This window comes from Dendrobium catenatum, unplaced genomic scaffold (assembly GCF_001605985.2).
Source record: "Dendrobium catenatum unplaced genomic scaffold, ASM160598v2 fragScaff_scaffold_743, whole genome shotgun sequence".
Lineage (NCBI taxonomy): Eukaryota > Viridiplantae > Streptophyta > Magnoliopsida > Asparagales > Orchidaceae > Dendrobium > Dendrobium catenatum.
The window spans coordinates 3,689,458-3,705,915 of record NW_021319205.1 but is presented as its reverse complement, the minus strand read 5'-3'; the positions used below and the strand labels follow the sequence as shown (position 1 = coordinate 3,705,915).

Below are 16,458 nucleotides of genomic sequence, written 5' to 3'. Positions count from 1 at the left end.
GTTGATCGACAAAATCTCTCAAAAAGAATCTCCGTTTAATCTTTCTTTTGTCGATTTAACTTCAATTATTATTACTTTTAAGTAGGAGGCTATGATCGGTCAGAGTAAAAACTGTACCTTTTTTATTTGCTCGTACAAAAGATTAGATTTTGCCTTGGCTAAGGTGCAGTTTTATCAATAATTTATTGAAATAATTTGAAATTCTATTGATTAAGGCCCATTTATTAGTTCTAGTAATTAAACTGGAATTTGATTTGTGAAGGTAAACTTGTAAAGAATCCATTAAGCAAATTTAGGGTGTGCACAGTTTAGTTTGATTTCAACTCAATAGGTTTGGTTCAGTTCTTTATTCAATAACTTAAATTTTTAGGAATTAATTTTTAGATTTCAATTTGATCTATTTGTTTCACTTTGGTTTTAAGTGAATTGATTTCATTGTTATTCTTAATTAATGAATAATTAAAGTATTTTTTATGTTTAATGTTATATAAGAAAAGAGTTATGATTTCACTTATTAATCACATGATTTGTTTAAATTAGCTTTATCATTTATAATATTAATTGGCTCAGTTATCATTTCAGTTATGATTTTAGTTAATATAAAATGACAGACTATAAATAAAACAGATTTAAATCAAAATCAGTCGGTCTTGCTGATTTGATTTGGATTTTTGGCTTGTTCCGTTTTGCAGGCCCCGAAGCATATATGATAATTAATCTTTTGTTAATTTATCTTTATCAACTTATTGATTTGTTCTTTTGGCAAATAATTGGATAATGGATTAAGGATTAACTTGGTTTGCTGAAAGAAATGCAGAATAACAAATGTTATGCAGCGTAAAAGAAATATAGTGTATTTGAAATGTTTGGAGTTGTTTGGATAACTACAAAATAAATGTGGTTGATTTTTTTTTTTTAGTTTGATTTAAGTAAAATGAATGTAATATAAATCCAAACGATGGAGGTGGTAGCAGACAACCGGTGCTAGAAAACGCGGCAGGCGGCGTTAATGCGGCATAGGTGATTGCTGGCGAAGATGATATATAGTAGAGAAATTATGATATATTTGAAAATTAATCAAAGCTAAAAACTTCTTAATATGTCAAAATTGAACAAAATGATGCAATTTCAACTACTTTAAAAAATTTATTTTACTTTTCCCTTACTTCAAAGCAAACATAAGTATATAAAAAATACTTATATTTGAAATACTTTACACTCATTTTACTTCAAATTAAATAATTCCTAATTAGATTCGAGTTGAGTTATGTTCAAACAACCCCTTATATTTGGAAACTTTAGCTGCAGTACTATTTTTTCGCTAGTCTTACGGAATTTTAATGTGAATATATTAGATTTCATGATATTTTTAACTATTTTGTCAGGGTTTAAGAGTAACCTAATGGTACTTTATGAGCTAGAAGGAATTTAAATATAACTCTATATCTGTAAAATATGATAAGTTTTTTTATTTAATTTATTAAAATTTAAAATTATTGCTATTTTTGTTACCAAAATGGCCAAAGTAAAGAAGTTTAATATAAAATTCCCTTTGCTTTTATTGTTTTTGATTTTCTTGGGCTTGGATATTTGTTTTAGTACTATTAGACCCTTGGCATCCAAGGTTGTTGGGTTTGGTTGGGCCAATCAAAATCATATGAGCACTGTGAGACTCAAGTCAATTGTCAATCAACTGAGAATATGGGACCTTCACTTAAATCTTTATTTGATTACTTCCAGTGGCAATTTCACATCATGTCGCAAGGGGAATCTTAACCTTTCTTCTGCTAAGTGTTCTCTTTTGTTTCTTTTATGAAGAGTAAGCTTCAGCAATTTTTCATGATAGGAAATAATTAGTAATAGTTCATCAATTTAATTGTTAGACTCTTAAAAGAAAGAAGTTATTCTGTGCAGACACCGGACGGTTCAGAGACCAATTAGAGCACGCCACATCATGGTAATGAGCAACGGTACAGAGCACCAGTACTGAGAAAAAAATGACAAGTCGCATTTTGATTGATCTCCGAACGCCATCCGGGGTCCGCACAGAATAATTTTTCCTTAAAGGATGGCTTGTGTTGATTGATCATTCAAAGAAATTTTTTATAGAAATTTTGTCCCATTTTTCGTCTCCTGCTATTTTTTTCATGCGACAAAATGAAGTCTGACATAACTGCCGAGCTATATTTCGGGCTCCTACGTGTCTATTTTTTAAATGCCATTCACCTGTTTCATACAGCATTTCAGCATTATTTTCCAATGCAGGCTTCAAAATCTAATTTTTAGCTTTTGTTCATGTCGAAAATAATTAACCATTTTATTGGCCTCAAAGTACAATATTACAATCGCTTTAGCAGAAAATCAATACATGAAAGATAAATTCCAGATTTAGTCATCTTCTCGGCAAGTTACAGCTCCAACAATTACTTCGTTAGTTTTATGATCCTCCACTGTGCTTTCCAATCCATCTTCCTTCTTCTCGACAAGTGCCAATTTTTCATCTTTATCATCTTCTCCATTTCCATTATTTCCCTGGCTCTCATTCCTTTTTGCCTGCAGCAGGTGTATCAGACCCTCCAAAGCAACATCAACAGTATCACTTCTCATCAATTGCTCTGCAACTTCAGCAGGTGTGGCCTTCACCTCTTTCAACAACCCTTCAATCTCCTCAAACATGGGATGCTCATAAATGGCATGGTAATTAGAAACTAAAATCCTGAAACTATTTGGGCCACAATAACCCATATGTACATGCATATCCATCCGTCCAGGTCTCAGCAATGCAGGATCAAGCTTTTCTTTATAATTAGTTGTAAACACGATGATCCTCTCCTCGCCGCTTGTCGACCACAGCCCATCGATGAAGTTGAGCAATCCAGAAAGGCTTATCTCATCATCATGAAACTTGTTGTTGCTTTGATTCTCCTTATCTTCATCCCTGTTCTTCAAATCAACGGAACAGTCAATGTCTTCTATAACAAGCAGTGATTTATTCGTCATACCAACGAGCAACCTCTTCAGTCCGGAGTTCATTCGGACCTCCTTAAGGTCCAGATCATAGATGTCAAATCTGAGGTAATTGGCCATGGCGGCAATCAAACTCGATTTGCCAGTTCCAGGTGGCCCGAAAAGCAAGTACCCACGTTTCCACGCCTTTCCGATCTTTTTATAATACTCTTTCCTCTTAACAAATCTCGCTAAATCTTCAAGAATTGTTTTCTTGAGATCTGCTTCCATTGCCAGCGTCTCGAATGTTGCTGGATGCTGCAGGTCAATTGGGCTCCAGCTCTCATACTCATTCATGTAAAGCTTCAACCTTCTATCTGCTGCTTTGATCTCCTTCGCCTTTTCCAGGACATGGGGTAGGTATGAATCCAACGTAACGTCTTTATATTTCTTATGGAAAGTGAGCTCGAACCAGCGGACTTCACTGTTTGAACTGAAATCCCCACCGCGATTCCCTCCTTGATTCTCCTGCTGGCTTATTAGCTGCCATTTGTACTCGACGCCTTGGAAGGCATCGATTAGCTCTTCGCCGTCGTCGAGGGAGAGAGTTATGCTATTCTTGTCCTCGTTCTTGCTGGCTCTGAGTCGGCGCATGTTGGGGGAAATTCGGGTGCGAAGGTAAGTGCTTGATGCGTCGTACAGTTCGTTAGAGCTCAGCCCTTCGTTTTCCTGGATGACAATGGCGTGTTCGATGGAGAAGCGGCTGAAGAGCTTGTCGAAGCCGGCGAAGATGATGGTGCGGAGCTCGTTGGGGAGGTATTCGTTGACGATGGTGCGGGCGAGCATGGCGGAGGCGACGATGGAGGCGGTGGTGGTCAGGTATTTCTTCATGGATTCGATGGGTTTTGTAATTTGGGAATCCATGGTAGAGTAAAAATTAGATTTTTTTTTTCTTCAATTCTTTTGTTTTGATCTGGTGCGATGGAGGCGGAGTTGCTCTACTGGGATTGGAAGGAGGGAGATGGTTTTTTGATGGGTTGGGAGTGGGTTCTTATAGAAGGGGAAGGGCAAAAGAGACCGTGGAAGCCACATCATATTTCTATTATATAATATCCTAAAATTTTAACCATCAAAATATTATTTAATATGATTAATAGTCCCACCGTTTTGTCCCCTTGGCAAAGTCTAATATTGAATTTTTTAATGATAATCATTATATTAAAATGCATCTCGATATTTAAAATTTTAATTTAATTATATTCTAGGAATTTCATATGTTAAAATTAGGATTTATTTTTGTAATTTTGTATAAATATTGATGCCGTGGTGGATATTCTTTTTTTTTTTTTGAGACTTTTAAGTGAAATCACACAAATATCATGTGCAAGTTTCAAATTCAATATCTCTTAATTAGTAGCAAAAGTTTTCATTCAATGAATCAAGATTAGCTAAATCGTGATGGATATCACTTAAAATGTTTGTCTTAGGTTTCGTTTGGGATGGCTTTATTACTATTTATTAAAGCAGTTTTTAAGAACAAAAGTTTTAATTTTTGCACTAAAAAGCTGCTTTATGAAACAATAAAAAAGCTGTCCTAAATGTAGCCTTAGGTTTCGTTTGGAATGGGTTTCTTATTACTTCTTAAAGCAGCTTTCTGGAAAGCCGTCCCAAATGAAATCTTATCTTAAAAATTATATTCAGAGAGACTCAAAATTAGAATATAGAAACGGGCTCAATTGCCCAACTAAGGAACAATTATTACGTCCTCTGACCGGACGTAGATCTACGTTCGGCCGCCAATAACATGTCGTCACGTGCTTTTACTCTTTAGCGCGCGGCTCGAAGACTTGACCCGGACCGGAACCCGGGAATGCTATGTTCACGATTTTCTCGGTATTGCTCGGTATTTGCTAGGTATTGCTTTGCAAAAACGAGAAATACCGCTCTGTGAAGACCAATATCATGCAAATACCGAGTTGTACCGAGTTTTTCTACAACTCGGTACAACTCGGTATTTACTCAGGATTTGCTCAATATTGCTATGGATTTGCTCGGTATTGCTAGAAAAAACTCGGTACAACTCGGTATTTGCTCGGTATTGCTAGGTATTTGCTCGGTATTGCTCAGTATTGGTTATTGCCGAGCAAAATCGACCAATACCGAGCAATCTTGGGTCCGTTCCGGGTCGGGTTGTCGGGACGCGTGGTAAATAATGAAAATGCGTGGCGCGATTCTACTGGCGGCCGAACGTAGAGCTACGTCCTGTGACCGGACCAAATAAAAATTCCCAACTAAGGGAGCCATCAAAGGAAATATTCCACGTGTGGGCCCACGCCCCATATACTTTCCAAGTCTTATGAGAGAGAACGGTAGCACAACGGTAGCACAACAACCTTCTTCCCAAAGCTTTTGTGCTATCCAAGTTTCCTATTAAGAAATACATTTCCCCTTCAAAGTTCCTCTTTGACTCGTGCTATCAACGCTGTAAAGATGCCGTGTTGCGCACATTCACCATTCGTTATGCTTTGGACGGTTATGATTTAGCCAATCGAAGTCGCACATGGATTCATTTTAGTGGATAATGATACGCCCAGACTTGTATTAGTGAGGGATTAGGCAGGCTAATTAGTCTTCTGTTAGTTTTAATTCTTTTATTAACGTTTGATTATGTTGCTCTAATCATGTTACTTATCACCACTAGTAAATGTACATTAGATTTCAGTTGTCTTATTTTTATGTTTAAACAGAGGAAATGAAATTTCAACATGATGTGGGTTCTTTATGACTTTGAACCATCGATTTTAAGCTTTTAACCTTTTCTTTCTTTCTTATTTATTTTTTTAACATGACGGGGTTTTTAATATCCCAACACACTTTTGAATAGGCTCTAATGCACCTTTAGTCATCACCTGGACATTTTATGTTAGTATTAATTATATAGTTTTTTTTTTATTTAAATGAATAAAAAGTCATAGGTTTGGTGATGCCATATGAGTAAGCTTAGTTAGAGTGACGCCGGCGGAGGTGGTGACACGGCAACGGACAAGAACGTGAGAGCTGTCTGAATCGGGCAGCTCAAGCAAACCTAAGATGTGCTTCTTGGGAGGGTAACACCACCTGAATTTCTTCAGGATACATAACCCTTAAAACTCAAATTTTATTCATCTCCAAAAATCCCCGTGTTACAAGTATTGGCTATATATTTATAGACAAATGTAGTAACATAATATACTACACTCAGTAGAAAAAAGCTCTATTCCTATACAATCATATAAACTACCAAATGGAATTAAGCTAGCCTGAAGTTAACATGTTTTAAGTAGCTCAACTCCGACATCATACTACCGAGGTAGGAGTAACTTCAAGCTCATAAGAAGATATTTGATTGGCCACATTAAGGCGGCGGATTTGGTTGGCTAAACCGGTCTGGATAGCTCCACCCGGTATCAATTTGCCTACTAATCTCCAATCTCTCAAGAGTAGTATAAGCAGATGGAATACTTGTGATTGTGAAAGCATCTAGGACCATCTGTGTTTCTTTTAGTGTCTTCTCATTCCATAAATTTATAGGCTTTGTCAAGAACTTGGCATCCTTGCTTGGTACTCCTACCAGCACAACAACACCCCAGCCATCATTAACATATTCAAATGCAGAAATCATGGTATCAACATTTCCTATGCATTCGACACTTTGGTCGACTCCATTATTCTTTTTTGCAATGACCTCTTGAATTGGCTTATCATTAATATTCGCAGGTGTATCAATACCAAGCACTCTGCCAAACTTGTCATCCTCATACACGTTATACATGGGCTCATCGTAGAAAGGCAAAGATGACAATTTCGACAAAGGATCTTCAAATTCTTCGAACCTGGATTCAATCGAGGGTGGGGTGGAAGATTGACGAGGTGGCCCTTCAAACACATCTTCGTGGGTAGAATAGATTTGATCACCGGAGATGCCCTCGTCGTCGTTGTCGGTTCGCAAGGATTTAGTTGGAACAAGAGATCTTGAAGCCGTCATGACAGCATACTTGCCCAGAACATCATTAAAGTCCTGGCAAGGGGGCTCAAGTTTTTCCTTCATTCAATCCTTGACAATCATAGTTTGAATCGGGAAATTCTTGTAGAAGATCTTCGATTTTTGCTTCTTGGCGTGTTCCCTGCAATGTCCATCGAGAAGGCATCTTGTTATGTTCTTCAAGAACATAAATTAATCTGGAATTAGGCTCAATCTGACACCAAGGTGAACTTTGTCTCAGTCACCCTCCTACACCTACGGTCCTAGGCCTTGCTCACCTCCAGTTTTCTTGAACCTAGAAACCAATTTTCATGGCGGAGGAGGAATCTTTAGCTGTTGCGGAGTCGGTTGGTTGCGGGGGAGAAGAGGCTTCACTACCGGTGAAGGAAAAAAATAAGACCGATTCGCCATCAAATCAGTTCCGCTACCGAGGCCGTTTCACCACCAAAGTCGATTCGCTTATGAGGTCGATTCACCACCAAAGCCAATTCACCACCAAAGATCAGGGTGGGATGTTTGGACGGATTTAAAAATCGAACAGCTGCAGGAATCTGGTGGTTAGAAGCTCTTATATTTGTTGTCCTGAAGTACGCACACAAGAACAAAGTAATAGACAAGAACAATCTCCAGAGAACATAAGCTCCAAAGAAATCTTCAGAGAAGAACAGACAAGAACAAAGAAACACACAAGAACAAAGAGAAGGTGGGTTGCAGATGACGCCAATCCAGCGACTTGAAGCTTGGTGACCACTGGTTTCCTCTCTCCATAGTTCCTTGGGCAAGTCTTCAACCTTCTTCGTCGGGCTTCACCACCTGAGAAAATCTCAAGATACAGAGAGTAAAGGCGGAGAACAGGGAAAAATACGAAACAGTGCACAAAGTAATCATCCAAGAAGCAAGATCCCCACGGAAACAAAGGAAGTGGTTGGAAGTTTTGGAACCAAATTTGGCTCTGATACCAAATGATGCCGGCAGAGGTGGCGACGCGGAGACGGACAACAAAGCGAGAGCTGTCCGAATCGGGCAGCTCAAACAAACCCAAGACGTGCTTCTTGGGTGGGTAACACAGTCTGGATTTATTCAGGATACAGAACCCAAAAACAATAGAGTAAAAACTCAAATCTTATTCATCACAAAAAATCCCCCTATTACAAGTATTTGCTATGTATTTATAGAAAAAAAATGTAGCAACATAATAGATTACACTCAGTAGAAGAAAGCTCTTTTCTTATATATGCTAAAGTTAACATGTTTTAAGCAGCTCAGCTTTAGCTCTGGCATCATAGAGCTTATTTGAAAATTAATTTTTATAAAAAATTCAAATGTGAATTGAAATTTAATTTAATTTATTCAATAAAATTATTTCACTATATAAAATAGACATATAATTGAATCGATTGGTTCTTAAAAATCGGGACTTATTTATCGGTTTGACTGTCGAACTGCTGGTTTGAACCGATTTTATTCGGTTCAATGCAATGTCAGCTTTACAAAAAATCTGGACCGGCTAACCAACCGGTTCTTGGTTGAACTAGTCGAATTAGTCAGCCTTGTCTAATTTTTAATATTTTATAAAAAATTTGGACATCATATAAATCAACTTTAAAGTTCATTAAAAAATCAATCATCATTTCATTATTTTCCTATAGCGGTATAATTTTTAATTAGCTCATGATGGAATTAAAGTGTTTTTGGGTAGCATGGTATTTCTAATTGCATTGTTTAAGTTAGTTTTCTAAGTGAGTAAAGTGTGTATGAGGCGTGTTGAGTTTAACTTCTTGGCCCTTAGACATATTATTAACATACTCATTTGCCTTGATAACTAAGATTTCATTTGGGATAACTTTTTTATTACTTTCTCTACTTTCTAAAGCAACTTTGAAAAACTTTTTTGCTAGAAAATTGCTTTAGAATGTTATTGATCAACTTTTTTCCCCTGGTGTAAAGCTCACATAAAATTCCCTCGTTCACCTGGAGGTCTTTCACTCGAGAAATTATTATGTGTAGTGACCGAACTCAAAACATTGTCTGAAGATTAACCATAATGCACAATATCAGCGATACCGAGCCGCAGTACCGAGCAGTACCAAGCCGCGGTACCGAGCACATGAGTGACATGACACATTTTGATTGGTCTTTGAACGGTGTTCGACGTCCGCACAGAATGACTAATCCTTCCACACACACACCCTTAGTTAGAATCTTGAAATATGGTTTGACACAATTCTGACCCAACTATGGAGCTATGTTTCAGAATCCTACGTCTCTATTTTCAACATGCCATTCAACTGTTTCAAACAGCTTCACAGTATCAGCAATATTTTTACAATGCAGGCAATCAAAATCTAATTTTTAGCTTATTTCATGTCGAAAATAATTAACCATTTTATTGGCCTCAAAATAACATTACAGATTTAGTCATTCTCTTAGCAATTTACAGCTCCAACAATTAATTTTTCAGTTTCAAGATCCTCCGCACTGCTCTCCAATCCTTCTTCCTTGTTCTCCACAACTACCAATTTTTCATCCTTATCATATTCTCTATTTCCTTTATTTCCCTGACCTTCGTCCCTCTTTCCATGCAGCAGTTGTATCAGACCCTCCAAAGCAACATCAACATCATCGCTTCTCATCAATTGCTCTGCAACTTCAGCCGGCGTGGCCTCCACCTCTTTCAACAACCCTTCAATCTCCTCAAACTTGGGATGCTCATCAATGGCATGGTAAGTAGATACTAAAATTCTGAAACTATTTGGCCCACAATAACCCATATTTACGTGCATATCCATCCTTCCAGGTCTCAGCAATGCAGGATCAAGCTTTTCTTTATAATTAGTTGTAAACACGATGATCCTCTCCTCTCCGCTTGTCGACCACAGCCCATCAATGAAGTTCAGCAATCCAGAAAGGCTTATCTCATCATCATGAGACTTGTTGTTGCCTTCATTCTCCATATCCTCATCCCTGTTCTTCAAATCAACCGAACAATCAATGTCTTCTATAACAAGCAGTGATTTATTCGTCATTCCAACAAGCAGCCTCTTCAGCGCAGAGTTCATTCGAACCTCCTTGAGGTCCAGATCATAGATATCAAATCTGAGATAATTCGCCATGGCAGCAATCAAGGTCGATTTGCCTGTTCCAGGAGGTCCGAAAAGCAAGTACCCACGTTTCCACGCCTTTCCAATCTTTTTATAATACTCTTTCCTCTTAACAAATCTCGCTAAATCTTCAAGAATTGTTTTCTTGAGATCTGCTTCCATTGCCAGCGTCTCGAATGTTGCTGGATGTTGCAGGTCAATTGGGCTCCAGCACTCGTACTCATTCATGTAAAGCTTCAACCTTCTATCTGCTGCTTTGATCTCCTTCGCCTTTTCCAGAATATGAGGAAGGTATGAATCTAACGTAACGTCTTTGTATTTCTTATGGAAAGTGAGCTCGAACCAGCGGACTTCGCTGTTTGAACTGAAATCCCCACCGCGATTCCCACCTTGATTCTCCTGCTGGCTTATTAGCCGCCATTTGTACTCGGCGCCTTGGAAGGCGTCGACGAGCTCTTCACCGTCATCGAGGGAGAGAGTTATGCTGTTCTTTTCCTCGTTCTTACTGGCTCTGAGTCGGCGCATGTTGGAGGAAATTCGGGTGCGAAGGTAAGTGCTTGATGCGTCGTAGAGTTCATTGGAGGTGAGGCCTTCGGTTTCCTGGATGACGATGGTGTGCTCGCTGGAGAAGCGGCCGAAGAGCTTGTCGAATCCGGAGGAGACGATGGTGCGGAGTTCGTATGGGAGGTATTCGTCGACGATGGTGCGGGCGAGCATGGCGGAGGCGGCGATGGAGGCGGCGGTAGTCAGGTATTTCTTCGCGGATTCGATGGCTTTGCTTTGAGAATCCATGGCCGAGGAAAAATTAGCTTTTTTCTGCTTCTTTGGGTTTGTTCTGGTGCGGTGGAGGAAGATTCGCTCTTTCTGGGAACTGGAAGAAGCGAGGATGGTCTTTGGTGGTTTTGGAGTTGAATATTTGGGTGGGAGGGAGACTGGGAGTGGGGTTTTATAGAGAAGGGGAAGGGTAGAAGAGGAATTTTTATTTGGTTCGGTTGACAGGATGCAAGAAGCATCCGGTGGTACCGTATTTTTTTTGCCTACGACCAGATGCTTCTCTGCATCCGGTCGGAGGACGTAATAATTGTTCGTAGAAGAGGCGGTGAAAGCCGCATCTTTTAATATGCTTTGGATGTAATATACCACGGAATTGGTTAAGCTGATTTGGTCTTGAGCCTGATGGGTAGATTGGAGATAGAAAATACTTCACTGTTTGACCCGTTCTGTTCAACATGACCAAATCAGCTTAACTTCCATCTGTTTGATAGCCATTCTCATCTGATTGACCCGTTCTACTCAACATCATCATGTGATAAACCAATTCATTTAGTGTAGCTGTAGCTCTTTGTGGAAATAGTTGCAAAATTATTATGAGATCATTTTTTCAAAATTATTATAACTGTTATCAGTTATAGTCAATGTGTGTAGAGATTATTATGTGCGGAGTCTGAATACAGAGAATCATTCGGTTTTGTGACTGTGAACATTAAAAGCACAGTGATGAATAGTAAAAACACAGTGGTGAACAGTAACTGTGCTTTTATTGTTTACAGACATAAAATTGGACGGTTCTCTGTGTCTTGATTCCGCACGTAATAATCCCTCTGATGTGTGGGCCACCACTATGTATATATAGTCCGAAAGTCTTATGAGAAGGGCAGATAGCATTCTTCTTCTCCAAGCTTCCTAGAAAGAGATTTGCTCTCCAAGTTTCTCATTAAAAAAAGGTAGATTTTCCCTTCAAACTTTCTCTTTGACTCGTGCTATTGACGCTGTATATACACTTACTTACCACTCGTTTTGCTTTGGACGGTTATGCTTTAGTCGGCCAAAGTCACAAAGGAAGCACTGGGTTTCGTTGTACTAGATAAAGATACGCCAGATTTGTATTAGTGAGGGATTAGGCAGGCTAATTAGTCTCGGGTTGGTTTTTAATTCTTTTATTAATGTTTGATTATGTTGCTCTAATCACGTTACTTACCACCACTACTAAATGTTTGTGGATTTGATGCGCATAGATGGAGTTGATTATACTTATTTTATATAAATGATAATTTTTTAGATATTATGTATCCTCAAAAAAAAAAAAAAAAAAAGAGGGGGCTAGAATATACGTGGCGAAATGATCGACTCCAATAGATGCTCATCATCAGCTTTTTGAGTCAAAAAGCATTCGTCTTAGCGTTATATTGATATTCTGCACACAAACAGAAGAAGAAAGAACACCAGAATTTTTACATGGAAAACCCTAGAAAGGGAAAAAATTATGAGGCCACACCTAGTTGAAAATTTTCCACTAGTGTTTACTTGAGATATAAGAGACTGACTCGCCCGTAAAAGTTGGGACGATTAGATTACAATGAATCACTTCTTGATTGAAATCAAGTTATAATGTCGGGCATAGTTCCGGCGTCACTTGAAAGTCGGGCAGAATTCTGACGTCTTTTGGAAGTCGGGTAGAATTCCGGCGTTGGTGGTCGAGGGGGAGTTTCTTCCTCTCTTCTCTTTTCATTCTTTTGGACCCCTCTCAAGAGAAATGAGGGGCTATTTATAGTTTTTTAGTATGGCATGACCTTCTTCTTCTTTTGAGTCCCCTCTCAAGAAAAATGAGGGGCTATTTATAGTTTGTTGAGTATGGCATGACCCATAATAGGAGGAGGATCGAGGGCAAAGGTGGAGTGGTTCAGATGGATGACCTATATTGAATCCTTTGATTGTGGGTTGTTTATTAGACATTTGAAGGTCCTAACGATATCGAAATTCAACGATCTTGGGCTCATTGGATTCGTCTCGTCGATCCACTCGATTCGATTATAAGAATGTCATGCTTCAAAATCATTTGGTAACTCAAATTGTGGTTCGATCTTTCAATAGCACTCCAGGTCCTTGATTTGGACTCATTTAGGCTCGAATTGAGTCGAATTTGGTGTCGTTGGGTTTGTATTTTCGAGACGCTTAGTTTGACTGTAAGTTTGCTGAAATTGGAGTTCAGGTGATCCTGGAATTAATTTTTGAAGTTTACGGCTTGATTTTGCCTCGAGATTCGTGCCCGATCAAGCTAATTAAAAGGTAATCTTTTTATTTATAGATGAATTATGATTTCTCAATTCAAGAAATCTTTATCTCAATTTTATTTAAAATAAATAATTATTTTAAAATTGATATGTTGTAAGAAAATTCACTTGATTAAGTATATTTGAATCTTGAAGAATATTTGAATGGACAATCATGATTGTAGGAAGTAAAAGGGGGCAATGGATGTCGAGAGGCAATGCATCAATAGTGGCAGTCAAATGAAGGGCCAATGATGACAATGGTGATCAAGTTTCATTTGATTGAAGGAAGTAGGCATTCATGTTGCCAGGGGCAGACAATGAATAGCTCATTCGAGATATTATTAGGTGCGGAGTGCAGACGGGGAGAACCGTCTGCACACTAGTATAAAATCAAGTTAGGTACCGTTCAGTACCGCTGGGTATCACTAGGTACCGCTTGGTACCCTGTGTCTGTGCAGACGATGCTCTCCCCGTTTGCACTCCGCACCTAATAATTATTCCAATAGAGGTGCTTGGTTGATGTGCTTATGGTAGCAGTGCAATGACACATTGATAATGACAATTGAGTAGAGGCCTCATGGAGATAAGGCTTTGCGCCGCTACCGGCAGCGTGGAACAGCGGCCATCGGCCACTCCCGCGGTCCGCTTGAACGGGTGTTCGCGGAACCGCGGTACGCTCAGCTCGCGCGGGCGGAGCCCTCCGCGCCCGCTAGCGCCTTGCGCGGTTGCGCTGAACCGCAGACCGTTCCGCGCCCGCTAACGTGGGCGTTTGCCTTGAGCGAATCCGCACGGATCTGCAGCTGCGAGCTATCTGCGCGCTGCGGGTCACGATCTGCGCGCTGCCACCGCCTTAAGCGGGCCCCCCGAACCGAAAAGATGCCTTTTTTGGCCTTTTTGGGTCCAAAAAATCCCAAAAAAATCCGAAAAATTCAGAAATTTTTTTAAAAAAATTGGGAATTTCGAAAATTGCAATAACTCCCTTTCATTCTCTCCAAAACCTATAAATAGGCCCCTAGGCCTTTAGAAAATTTGCACATTCTCTTTTTTTCCCTCTGGCTCTCTAACAGTTGAAGCTTCCGCTAATTGCGAGTGGGAAATTTTTCCTGCTCGAATTAGCGCCCCTCCTCTCGTGCAGGAGTTACGGAATTTCTTCTCCTCCCCCCCCGGCTTTCTGACGGTTGAGGCTTCCGCTATTGCGAGTGGGAAATTTCCCCTGCTCGAATTAGCGCCCCTCCTCTCGTGCAGGAGTTTAGGGGATTTTTCTTCCTCCCCCCCGGCTTTCTGACGGTTGAGGCTACCGCTATTTGTGAGTGGGAAATTTCACCTGCTCGAATTAGCGCCTCTCCTTTCGTGCAGGAGTTTAGGGGATTTTTCTTCCTCCCCCCGGCTTTCTAACACTTAAGGCTTCCGCTATTTGCGAGTGGGAAATTTCCCTTGCTCGACTTATTGCCCCTCCTCTCATGTAGGAGTTAGGGGATTTTTCTTCCGCCCCTTTTTTTTAGAGAGATCTGTTGAACTGCAGAAATCCGGCATCGGGTAGAAATACGGCGTCGGGCAGAAGACCGATGAAAGTCCATTGACGGACAGAAGTCCGATGACAGGCAGAATTCGATGCCCAATGGAAGACCGACAAAAGTTCATCGACGAGTAGGAGTCTGCTGACGAGTAGAATTTCGATGACAGGGAGAAGTCCGAAGTCGGGTAGAAGTTCAACGTCGGGTAGAAGACAGACAAAAGTTCGTCGACGAGCAGAAGTCCGACGATGAATAGGAGTCCGCTGACGAGCAGAAGTTTGACGATAGGGAGAAGTCCGACGTCGGGTAGAAGTTCAACGTCGGGTAGAAGACCGACGAAAGTTCATCGACGAGCAGATGTCCAACGACGAGTAGGAGTCCGCTAACAAGCAGAAGTCTGACGACAGGGAGAAGTCCGATGTCGGGTAGAAGTTCAACGCCGGGTAGAAGACTGACGAAAGTTCGTCGACGAGCAAAAGTCTGACGACGAGTAGGAGTCCGCTGACAAGCAGAAGTCCGACGATAGGGAGAATTCCAACGCCCGGTGGAAGACCGACGAAAGTTCGTCGACGAGTAGGAGTCCACTGACGAGCAGAAGTCCGACGACAGGGAGAAGTTCTACGTCGGGTAGAAGACCGACGAAAGTTCGTCGACGAGCAGAAGTCCGACGACGAGTAGGAGTCTGTCGTCAGGTAGAAGTTCAACGTCGGGTAGAAAACTAACGAAAGTTCGTCGACGAGCAGAAGTCCGACGACGAGTAGGAGTCCGCTGACGAGCAGAAGTCCGACGACAGGGAGAATTACGACGCCCGGTGGAAGACCGACGAAAGTTCATCGACGAGTAGGAGTCCACTGACGAGCAGAAGTCCGACGACAGGGAGAAGTCCTACGTCGGGTAGAAGACCGACGAAAGTTCGTCGACGAGCAGAAGTCTGACGATGAGTAGGACTTCGCTGACGAGCAGAAGTCTGACGACAGGCAGAAGTCCTACGTCGGGTAGAAGACCGACGAAAGTTCTTCGACGAGCAGAAGTCCAACGACGAGTAGGAGTCCGCTGACGAGCAGAAGTCTGACGACGAGTAGAAGTCCACTGACAAGCATAAGTCCGACGATAGGGAGAAGTCCTATGTCGGGTAGAAGTTCAATGTTGGGTAGAATACCGATGAAAGTTCGTCGACGAGCATAAGTCCGACGACGAGTAGGATTCCGACGCCGGGTAGAAGTACAATGTCGGGTAAAAGACCGACGAAGGTTCGACGACGAGTAGGAGTCTGAAAATATTTGTTCCAAAATTTTAGACTGACTGAATTCTTTTTATAAGTGATAGATTTATCAATCACTTGCATTCTTGGAGTCTTTATAGAGAGAGCATTGTTCACTCAGAACATTGTTCGGTGATGTTGACCTTTGTAAAAGGGGTCGAGAGAATCCACCAAGGATGTGAGACCTTTTCGAGGTTGTATGTCGGAGCCTTTGCTCGACGACGTTAACCTGTGTGGAAGAGGTCGGGAGAATCCACCAAGGATGTGAGACCTTTCCGAGGTTGTATGTCGGAGCCTTTGCTCGACGACGTTAACCTGTGTGGAAGAGGCCGAGAGAACCCACCAAGGATGTGAGACCTTTCCGAGGTTGTATGCCGGAGCCCTGCTCGACGACGTTAACCTGTGCGGAAGAGGTCGGGAGAATCCACCAAGGATGTAGGACCTTTCCAAGGTTGTATGTCGGAGCCTTTGCTCGACGACGTTAACCTGTATGGAAGAGGTCGAGAGAATCCACCAAGGATGTAAGACCTTTCCGAGGTTGTATGTCGGAGCCTTTGCTCGA

At 40.9% G+C, this 16,458-nt stretch overlaps 2 protein-coding genes across 2 annotated transcripts; both read right to left on the bottom strand.

Annotated features, from left to right (window-relative positions):
- Positions 1–2,279: 2,279 nt before the first annotated feature.
- LOC110110897 (AAA-ATPase At3g50940-like) lies at positions 2,280–3,981 on the bottom strand. The gene has a single exon (XM_020842551.2). The coding sequence runs from the start codon at positions 3,868–3,870 to the stop codon at positions 2,389–2,391; it is 1,482 nt and encodes a 493-aa protein (XP_020698210.1). The 5' UTR covers positions 3,871–3,981; the 3' UTR covers positions 2,280–2,388.
- A 5,324-nt stretch (positions 3,982–9,305) lies between these two features.
- On the bottom strand, positions 9,306–11,004 carry LOC110110903 (AAA-ATPase At3g50940-like). Its single transcript, XM_020842562.2, has one exon. It carries the CDS (start codon positions 10,858–10,860, stop codon positions 9,394–9,396), a length of 1,467 nt encoding a protein of 488 aa, XP_020698221.1. The 5' UTR covers positions 10,861–11,004; the 3' UTR covers positions 9,306–9,393.
- Positions 11,005–16,458: the final 5,454 nt, after the last annotated feature.